The 11,190-nt window shown below is 51.3% G+C and overlaps 1 protein-coding gene across 1 annotated transcript; it reads right to left on the minus strand.

The window, feature by feature from the left end:
* Positions 1-2,763: 2,763 nt before the first annotated feature.
* On the minus strand, positions 2,764-11,049 carry LOC128106666 (chymosin-like; the record flags this gene model as incomplete). Its single annotated transcript, XM_052732220.1, has 8 exons — positions 2,764-3,015; positions 4,298-4,396; positions 4,646-4,790; positions 5,542-5,655; positions 7,185-7,384; positions 9,308-9,426; positions 9,815-9,932; positions 10,804-11,049. Coding segments are annotated over 8 exons (1,176 nt in total), but the record flags the coding sequence as incomplete, so codon positions are not given.
* Between the last annotated feature and the right edge of the window lie 141 nt (positions 11,050-11,190).

Genomic DNA, 11,190 nt, shown 5'->3' on the forward strand with positions numbered 1-11,190 from the left:
AGGAGTGGGCTATCATCCTGGAGCAGATGAGACTGAAGTGGGTCTGAAGCGTGAGGAGAGTTGAAAGTGAGGGAAGAGAAGGACACAGCAGACAAAGGGAGCAGAAGGTGACCCAAAGCCCTGCTCCTGGGTGCTGGTGAGGCCACGCACAACAGCCACCCAGGGGCCCCTGCTGTTCTCCCTGCAAACTGGTCCACCACCCCACACACGGAGTGGGAAGCGTTCGTGTTCCAGCCCAGCCCTGAAGAGCATCCCCCACCCCCACCACACCACAGAGAGATGTGCTGGTGGCCCCTTCATTCATCCCTGGCCCAGACCCAGCACTCAGGGAACAGTAATTCTCTAAAGGCCACTAGCCCACCCCTCACCCACTGTCCTCACCCACGATCGAGACTAAACACCAGCCTGATGAGGAACATCCTGAAGACAGGCAGTTTGATGTGACATATGGCGGACGACAAAAATGCACCCAGAAGGGTGCTAGTGTGGAGAACATTACAGGTAGAGCACTGGCCTGAGTTAGCAGCAGAACCAAGGCCACAGCTTGCCGTACAGGCCATACCCTGAGAAGCCAGGATGGGGATGCTATGCCAGGCTTCCTGTCCTCACCAACAGTTCATGACAAGGAGCACCACCAGGGCCAGGTGAGCACTATGGGGTGAGTCTGTTGGATCCAAGCCTTGTGTTTATGACAGTCACCACATTTAGACTTTCTCTATGGCCTCCAAAGGAGGTTTGAGTATTTGAAATACAATTGTTAAATGTAAACCTCTGAAACACATAACAGGATTTTTGTAAGCTTATCCAATAACTCTTTACTTCTTTTTTTTTTTTTTTTAATCTATACAAAGACTGAAAATAATGAACATGACCCAATTCTGTCTCACGCTTCACAAATAGGCAGTATTGGTCCTGTGTATGAAAAGTGAGGCTTAGAAAAGCCAGATCTTAGTCCTTGCCAGCAACAACCTTCCTTTCCAGTCCCCTGAGGCTCAGAGACCAGGGCCTAACCACTGAAGGTACCACCCCTGTCCTGAAATCCCTCATAGTCTCTTATGGCTTCTACCCCAAGTCAGCCCAGACTCTCAGCTCCGCAGGGATGTAGCTGGAGTCATTCCTCCAACACCTCATCCCCACAGCCCAGTTCTGCACCTTCCCTGTTAGAGGCCAGGCCTGCCCCTCTGCAGACCCTCTCCGGTACCATGGATGAGTGGTGCCTCCACTGCCCTGGTCCCTCATCTTTTCGTGTTTGGTCATTTTTGAGAAAGACCCCCAAGAGATGCCTCCAGATGGTCAAGTCAGTAATAAACTCCCAGCATCACCCCCACTGGGACTGTCAAGAACACCCCACTTCCCTCTTTAGTCTCCTCTGAAGCATCACTACCAAGCCAGGAGCTTCCGACCGGGAGACCCTGCCTGTCTTACCCATCCTCCTCCATTTGCCTGTTGTCAAGACAAACGGGGATGGGACTAGGCAGCATGAGGCCTCTCCCTACCCACTCCCACTTCAAGGCCTTCCAAGACAAGTGAAAATAAGTCTAATCCTTCACTATCACTGCGTGACGTCACTAGGACTATAAAAAGCTGACTCCAGTTAACAGAAGTCTGAATTCTTACACTGTCCTAGGGAAAAGCCAGTCAAAAGAAAGCAGTACCAAGGCTGAGGAGATGGCTCAGCCAATACAGCACTTGCTTGAGAGCATGAACACCTGAGTTTGGGCCCCAGAACCCAGTAAAGATGCTGGGCATAGTGGTACCCGTACGTGTGTGACCCCAGCACTGGAGGCAAAGATGGGAGAATTCCTGGGGCTCCTTGATCAGCCATTCTAGGCTAACTGGTGAGCAAGCTCCAGGCCAACGAGAAATCCTGTCTCAAGAGAAGTGGATGGTGTTCCTGAGGATGATGTTCTAGAAGTTGTCATCTGACCTCCATATGCACTCCTGCATGCTACTGCAGGCTCCTGCACACACACGCATACACACACATGCAAAGAAAAAGAGAAAGGGGAGTAGAAGCATACCCATGCAGCCTCCAGAAGAGTACTTTCTAGGGAGTCCACACAGACTCCAAACTCTGGGGATCTCCCCTGGAATCTTGTCTGCCTGTTCCCCACGGTGGCTGAGGGTCCATTGAAACACAACAAGAAAAAAAACAGCAAATCTACCTTCAATCCCTGGTCTCGCTCTGTGATGGCCCTTTCAGGAAGAATGTTCAAGGCTGAGGGCGAGGGTGTTCCATTTACTTGACACCACAGTCCTCCCTGGGAACTTGGCTGCTGGCACCTGGCCTCAACTGCCAGCCTCAAAGCAGACCAATACGAATATGCCCTGAGCACTGATGATCAATTTGTGGCTCACGCAAGACAAACAGCAGCTTATGACCCTGGAGCCTTCCAAGACATTTTGCATTTCCCACCCTTGTCTGCAACAGTAATGAAGTCCTACTCTTTGTTAACCTGCAGATATCCCCTCCATGGCCTGAGTGTCCTCTACTCAGCCCTAACACCACACCCTGGCCTCTAATCCTCAGATACCCTCTTCTAGAAAGCTCTAGAGTGGGAAGACAGGTGGACAACACATGCCTAGTCTCCTCCACCTCAGCTTGAAATAGCCATTCCTTTCGTGGAAGTTTCTACTCACCAACCACATCCCTATCCCTCCTCAACTCATTTGGCCACAGCTCTGCCCACACAGTGTACAGGAGGCAAAGCCCAACCCCATATTAGTGCTGAGCTCCAGTGCCATTAAAAACAAGAGGAAATGGTCTTTGAAGAAATGCAGTGTTTATTGGGAGACTTTCCACTTGATAAGTCGAGTGTGTGTGTGTATGTGTGTGTGTGTGTGTGTTTAGGGAAAACATGGTCTGATGTAGTTGTATAATCAGATAGCCTTGGCCAGCCCAACACGATTGTTGGCCCTGTCGAAGACACTGTAGAACTCCCGAATGAAAACATCCCCCAGGATCCACATCTGGGAACCAAACTTGAAGCCACTGGAGCAGGAGGAGTCCAGTTCCTGGAAAAGGCAACACTGAGATGAAATTTGATTCAGTGACAAGCATTTCTTACCCCATCGCTCAGGTACTCTCTCTTGTCTCATTTCATCCTTGAAATCACCTTCCCAGGTAAACAGAGAGAATGGGATTCATCAGATGAAGAAAGTAGGGACTGACGAGATGGCTCAGCAATCACCAGCACATGCTTCTTGCAGAGGACCAGAGTTCCCAGCATCCACATTAGGTGGCTCAAAACTGCCTGTAAATCCAGCTCCAGGGAATCTTACACCCTCTTCTGGCCTCTACAGGCAACTGTATTCACATGCACATACCCCCCACCCCCATCCCTACCCCCATCCTACACACACACACACACACACACACACACACACACACACACACACACTAAAAATAATGTACTGGAGAGAGGGCTCGGAAGTTAAGAAGCACTTGTTGCTTTCCAGAGGACCCAGTTTCAGTTTCCAGCACCCACATGGTGACTCACAACCATTGGTGACTCCAGTTCCAAGGGATCTGATACCCTATCCTGATACCCATGGACACTAGGCTCGCACATATTGCATATATGTACAAGCAGGCAAAATACTAAGACACATGAAAGAAAATAAAAAAGTAAATTTTTTGTTTTATTTTTTGTGACAGGGTTTCTCTATGTAGTTCTGGCTGTCCTGGAGCTCACTATGTAGACCAGGCTGGCCTCAAACTCACAGAAATCCTCTTGCCTCTGCCTCCCAAGTGCTGGGATTAAAGGCAGAAAAGAATCTTTAAAAAATGAAATTGACTTAATCTGAAGTTATTTTGGTGAGCTCCTATGGCTCTAAGTCCTGACCCAATGTACTGTACCCCACATCTGACCCCTTACCATCACACTGAACATCCATTGCCCTAATAATTATTAGTTTGGGGTACTGGAGATCAGGCCATGCTGAGAACAGCAGTCCCCACAACAGACAAAATGAGCTATGGAAATCCTAGATAGAATTCTAAGCCGCCAGGGCTTGGACGTTTGAACAGTGGATGGAGGTCTTGGTGGGTGGTTTGGGTCCAATCTATATCCGTCCTCCAAGCCCTTGGTGTCCCTCCGGTTTCCCATTTCTTTCGGCAAGGAGCTATCATGGCCACACAAATAGGCTCAATGATAAATGTCGTGGCCCACTCAAAAGGCCTTGCAGGCTTTGTCTGGTCCATGACATTTGACCTCACCAAATTCACTGATGTGGCCAAGTTCCAGGGGAAGGGATGCTAGATGGACCCAGAGCATCTCTCTCCTGAAGCTCATACCTGGTTGGTATAGGCTGAGGGTGGCAGCGGGAACTTCCTGCCATGGATCTCAAAGACAACTGTGGGCATGATGCCCAACCTCCAGCAGTCAATTTTAAACTACGGAACAAAAGAGGGTACAAAAAAAGGTCACAGCAAAGGTCACAGAAAGCATAGCTTCTCAGAGGACCAGGAACTGCCCCCCCACACACACACACACAGCAAGGACAGACCAAAGCTGGAAGGGATACATTGCTCACTCTTGAAAAATGGGCTCACCCAACATTCTTCTTCAGCATTTCTTCTGTGTAGAAAGGGGCTCTTTATTCAGGGGGGTTCTCTGGAGGTAAGGAGAGGGCCTGACCTTACCTGGCCATACTGGCCCTGCACAGCCCCAATGGCCTGCTGGATAGTCAGGATGTCTCCATCAGGACCCGCCAGCAGGGCAGTGCCTGTGTCCAGAACGGCAGGGCAACCACCTTGACAGGCCACCACTTCATCATTGATTGTGATCCTGGAAGATTAAGCAGAGGGGCTTCACAGTACCAACCTGTATCTCCCTGAGTCCTTCCCGCCCCTGCCAAGATCCTCGAGGAAGGAAGGAGGTCCAGACCCCCCTTTTTTTGAGCTTCTACTTGGAACCCTGCCCCCCAAACTTTCCAAATTCAGAGAAAAGGCTGAACTATCTCCCCTTAATTGGTGGGTAAAGTGAGAACAGCTCAAATTGCAAGGGTCCAAATAACAACAAAATGATCCATTTGTGTGCCATTCTGTGAGCAGACTCAGGACTAACCCGTTGCCTGAGGATCCAGTTTTCTCTGCCATTTGCTTGATACATGTCTCGGATGAGTCTCCCAACATTTGTAAACTTGGGCTTCTCATGAGCAAAATGGGTACATGAGCAATCCCTCAATCAACTTAAGGACGGTCATAAGGCTCAGACCAAAAGTCTGTAACTTACACACTGAAGACACGACCGACACCAGCCTCCTACAGGCTCAGTGGGAACAATGAAACAGCCGAATAACCACTCCGCACAGTGTCTCCCAGGCAGTAGGTGTCGGTGTGGCCAGTGCAAGGTGGACGTGCAGCATAACCACTTGCAAAGGATGCTGGCCTCACAGCGGGCTATCAGAATCAATTGATAACCGCAGAGCTACTGGGTGCAGTTCTTCCAGGCCCTGTGGTGTGACTCCTGAGCCCCCATATCCACACATCAAGAGTCAGCCTCTCCAAGGGGCCCATGCAAGGTTCCGCTCACCTACCTGTCCACTGTGAACTGCCAATACCCCTGCACAGTCACAGGCACCCAGTGCAGTGAGCCTACAAAGTAGGACTGATCGATGGCCCCCAGCGTGAGCATGCTCCCTTGGTCATTCCTGGAACCAAGAAAGGCCTCTCTGTGGCATCAGATGCCCTGCTGGTAAGGAGTGTCCAGTCCCACCCCAAGGCAGATGGATAGAAACCCAAAAGCCTTCCACTACCTCCCTCCAGCCCCACCCCAACAGCTGCAGTTCCCCGTCCCTCTGATCCACAGCCCTGATTCAACGCTGCCATGGGAGAGGAGGTAGTGACTCACCACGCAGGTCAGGGGACCACCAGATTCTGACCTGCTACCCTAGGTCTTCCCAGCACCCCAGGGCCTCCACCCAAGGCATATAGAGAAGGAATCTTCATAAGGCCCTACACTTTGGGTTAAAACCGCCTCCCAGAGCCAGATCCCTCCTGCTCCCTCTGGGTACTGTTGCATGCTCAGTGGGACACACTCACACACTTCCTCCTCTACTCACACTGTTTCACCTCCTGGAACTCCAGCCCTTCCTACCTCCAGGTTTTAGAACACAGTACCTGCTGCCTAAAACGTGCTGATTCTCTGGCCCTCGCCTGGGTAATTCCCACCCATGTTTGGTGAAACCCGCCCTGACTTGTCCTGTGTACATGTTCACACATGTACACGCAGGTGTACAGACCCATGTCAGAGTGGACATTTATATTTTAAGGTACCTATATGCCCCGTTCTTTGCTGGGGTGCCCTTCTCGCAATTACTTGGTTACAGTGTGAATTACTGTGTACTGACTATTCCCTTTGCTAAAGTCTATCTTCCAGCTTGTCTTGATTGCTGATGTGTGTGCCTATGTCCTGACATAACCTCTGCATGGAGACAGCCTAGTAAATACGCATGGAGTGAATGAATATCTAGATGCATGCATGAATGAAAGGTACCACCTTCCTCTTTGCCCGGGGTCCCCTCTCCTCAGTTGTCCAGCCTCTTCTCCTGGGGGGTGCCCTCATTCTCCTTGTGCAGCCACTCCCCTAAGTCTAAGCTGAGCTAGGTCATCGTAAGAGCAGGAAGGTGACGTGAGGGGCACTGGAGCAGGTTCCCCGGACTCCAGGCCTGTCTCGGACGCTAGTGCCCGAATAAGCATCCCTCTTTTTCTCTCCCTGGTGGAAGGAGAAGCCAGGACTCTACGGGATCTCAAAGATGATGACAAGTGACTCCTGAGATCCTGTGTCTTTAGAAGAGCATGCTGAAAGCCCTCATCTAGAGATGGGAACAGACTTGGCTTTTGTTGTTGTTGTTTGTAGCTGTGGTTTGTAGTACTAGAGATTGAACGGGCCCAGCACATGTTAAGTAAACCCTCTAACACATCCCCAGCAAGGCTTTGTTTTGTTTGTTTGTTTGTTTAACTTAAGGTAGAATGAAAGTCATCAGTCCCAGTAAACTCTAGCTGCATAAATGACTCCAGTGGTCTTTGGACAGAAGGTAGAGGTGCCTGGAAGCCAGGATGGAGATGGTTTGGATGGTGGTGGCTACCTTGACAGGAAGTCTCCAAGGGGCAGACATTCCCCTCAGCCAGCAGCCCTTACCAGGTACAAAGTCAGACCCTTGGTGGATGCAGCTCCTACCTGCTCATGTAAACAGAGAACAGGTCTTGGGCGACCAGGTGCCTCTTCATCATGTTGTCAAATATGGGTACTGAATACTTGGAGGCAAGAGAAGGGTAGGACAGCCCCAGGATGCCATCAAATGGAGAGTAGTTGAAGATTTCACCTGGCTCCTGGGTACTCAGGCCCACAGTCTGGTGGGGAACTACAATATCAGAGACCTGCAAAGAAGAAAAAAAATTGCCATGATGACTTCCACCAGGGAGCTTCTGCAGCCAGAGACAGAGAAGTTCAGGGATGGAGCAGTCCGCCTAGGATCACAGGTCAGTGTCGGCATCCAGCCCTCCCTCACTGGCCTGTCTACCCTTTTATAGATAGTGCAGGCTTATTTTCAGCTTGAGAGATTGGAGTGAGCTGGGTCCTCCACATTTTCTGCTTGGTTTTGAAGAACTGGTCTGATAAGGACAGGAAGAGGAGAGAGCGTTCGAGGTAGACACAGGTTTCATGTTGGGAACAAGCCCAAAGGAAGTGGGATGGTGACTGTTTCATCACTGCCTGCAGAAGCAGCTGCGCCTGCGCCTTCCTGGTCCTCTCTCAGACACGAGCCGAGCCGAGGAGACATCGCCATTCACAAAGCGGGTGAGTCACCTGCTGACTGAGCTTGAATAAGTTCCTCTCCAGGTCTCCATCCCTTATCCGATCAACGGAATAATAATGCCTGAATCTTAACTAGGGGCCAAAGCTAAATAACTGGACACCCATTGAGCGTTCACTGAATGTCTGTTTACTGAACAGCTGTTGGTACCATGCTTAAGAAGGTGGTTCTTGATTTGCCCATTTCCCCGGCAGGTAGATGTGTCCACCAGCCTGCTCGGAGCCACACAAAGGGTTGAAGCAGGCCTCCTGCCTCTGCTCTGTCCCACAAAATTCATCAGCCTCCACGCTGGGCAGCCAATGTGAGCTTTAACATCTGAAATCAAGCCTGCCACGCAGACTACAACTGCCTCGTACATCTCAGCAGAGGCAGAACAGAATCATCCCTTCTGGCCCCAGCTCTCACAGCTTACCTTAGCTCACTTTGCCCCCCATGCGGCCTCTGTCCCCTTCCTCGACTGCCCCAGCTGCTCCCAGTCCCAGGGTTCTTGCGCTCCCTCTTCTGCGGTGCTGACCCCAGATCATCTCAAGCCTGGCTTCCGGAAGTCTATCACTTGGGTTCCAGTGTGTAACAAACCACCGTGCCCACCAAATCTCCGTCCTCTGATTCCACTCTCTTCCACACGTTCCAGTTTTGGTTTCTTCTTACCCTCTCTCAACAGTGTTCAAAGCCATCTGACTTGTCTTTTGTGTGCAGGCCACGCTCACACAGGCCGCCTGAGTGCCTTTTGCTAGGAAGCATGAGGCGAGCAGGTCCGCTCTCCTCTTGTCCATCACTGTCTTCTTTAGAGCAAGCATTCATGGTGTGAGTGAATGAACAGTGGCTAAGTGCTAAGGAGTAACTCGGTTCTCTTGCTTTCAGCCAACAAACTATTCTTGAGGGTCTCTGACGTGCCAGATGTAAGGCTTTGAGGATGTGGCAATGGCCAAAAACAAGTCTCTGCCTTGGGGAATGTTTTATCCAACACGAGAGACCAGCGATGAATTTTTGAAAGCAGCAATAGAGCAGGTGCCAATGAGCCCTCGAAGAAAACTGTGTCATGGTGAGGTCACAGGCGGTGTGTGATTTTATAGAACGGTGGGAGACCTTGTGAGAGAGTGCCATTCTGCTGAAAGCAAAGGCTGGGGGTAGACCAAGCCAAGGGGAAGGGAGCTAGAGGCGACATGACCATAGACAGAGTGTGAGTGGAGTCAACTGAGCGACACGGGCCAAGTGTGGCCAAGATGGGGAAATGAACGCCAGAAACTGGGGAGAAGTGCTCAGGTGGAGTTCTGAGAACAGAAACAAGAAGCAGTGGAGGAAGGAAGGGAGCGTCACACAGATGACTATCAATGTGAGTTCCTCTCAGAATCCTCATCCATTGAGCCCTCAGTGGACGGGACCCATGGGATCCTCATTCCCACCAAATGCAGAACCCATTGGAACCCATTGGGGGAGAGAAAGCTGCAGGGAAGGTCGGGTGAGCCCAGGCCATTGCCACCTCACTTACTGTGACAGTGTCATAGCCCAGGAAGCCCTGCACTCTGCCAGTGCCATACTGGACAAACAGGGGCTTGCTCAGGTTCTGGAAGGTGAAGGACTTGGATGGGTCAAAGCGGTGATGGTTTTCTGTAACAAAGACCCAGATCAGTGGAACCTCAGGGTCATCTTGCCCTCAACATTCCCAAGCAGGGTGGAAACCCTCACTAGACCTTGTAAGAACAGGGGCCATCTATGTATCAGCCATTCTCTCTGGGTAAACCAAGCAGTCTGGTCTCTCTGCAGCATGGTCTCATAGTTTAGTCAAGAAAGCCCAGCCCACCCCCACCCCCTGCCCATGCAATTCTAAACACGAAAGAGAAGGAACCCCAGGTGTGTGGTTTCCATGCTCATTTTCTCTGTTATCTGAGTAAACTCAGCCAAGACCCTTCTCTTCTCTAGACCTCCATTTCCACGTCTGGGAGACCGGAAACGAAGGAACAAGAGGGGTGTGTAAGGTGGGAAGTAAGATACTCACGGCAAACTCGGCTGCTACAGTAGACAGAGGGCACCCAGAGTTCCGAGGAGCCCGTGTCAAACACCACCGTGAACTCCTGGGGTGGTGTCCCAATGGAGATCGTTCCGAAGTACTCACTCTAAAGACAGACAGCTCTGGTCAGAGGTGTAGTCAGGGGTGGGGGGGCACTGAGGAGGAGTTGATGCCAGGCACAGAGTCCTGTGGGTCCTGTGTTTTCTACTCAGAGACCTGGGAAGAGGGCCATCAAGGAGGAGAAAAGAAAAGGCTGTGCCCACTTCACAGGGGGAGGACTCTGCATCTTCGCCCCCCTCTGCACTCCCTCCCCAAGCTCTACAGCAGTGCTGGAATCAGCTCAGAAGCACACCATGCACCAGAAGCAAAGTCCTGCCTGGGAAAGAGATCAGGTTACCCTGCCCAGGCAGGAAGAAGCTAGCCACAGAGGTGGGGCGTCTGCCGAGGGGGCAGAATCCCAGGAGCCCATCCCAGCTCCTGCCCCCCCGGCCCCCGCCAGCGCCCTTGAGGCTGGGGTAGCACTGTGACCTGGATCTAGAAATGAAAACACAGGCACAAAAGCAATGGTTGTTTACTGCCAAGAGAGGCGGCGGAAGGGGCTCCAGAGAGGGAAAGGGCACAACGGTGTTCTTGCCTAGGTGGGAAGAAGAGAAAAACGCAAGTCGTGCCTTAGCAGCTGAAGACTGGGCACCTGCTGTCACCACACACTAAAACATGCTTCCCCTGATCCAGGGAAGCAAGCTGTATGACAGAAGTCATTGGAACTCAGACCCATCCCAGCAGGGCTTTTGAAGCCCTGAAGAACAGAGGGGCTGGTTTTGTTGGATCTGCTGGCCCATGGTAGAGCTACTGACGGCAGGGAGGTGGCCTCCGTGCCCCCACGGGCTCCCCAATTCCTGAAAGAGGGAATGTTCTGGCAAGGCAAGAACCTAGGAGCATGAGAATTCGTCCCCGAGAAGGCCTGCAGACACACTCACATCTAGGTAGTTGGTCAGAGGCTCACTGGCCACCATCCCGGTGTTGGAGACCTTCTCGCTGAACTCATACTGGTGTCTCCTCAGAAAGTCCTCCAGCAGTCCACGCTCCTTCAGGGTGTTTCTCAGAGACTTCCCTTTGTGCAGAGGGATCCTGAGGTGGAGTGGATTCACAGTGAGGGAGACTGGGCTCCATGAACCATCCCCATGCTGTTGTTCCCAGCCCAGCCTCTGGCCAACGTTCCACCAACAATGCCAATGATGTTTCCAATTTTAAAAAGCATAACCCAAAGTAAAATAGTAGATTCTATGTTGATTTACAGATCACTGTCTAGCTTCATTAGATACAGTGCCCCGATGCTTCTCATTCCTTTTCTTTTCCAGCGTGGT

Source organism: Peromyscus californicus, unplaced genomic scaffold (assembly GCF_007827085.1).
Source record: "Peromyscus californicus insignis strain IS unplaced genomic scaffold, ASM782708v3 Scaffold_9__1_contigs__length_137607984, whole genome shotgun sequence".
NCBI classification, from domain to species: Eukaryota; Metazoa; Chordata; class Mammalia; order Rodentia; family Cricetidae; genus Peromyscus; species Peromyscus californicus.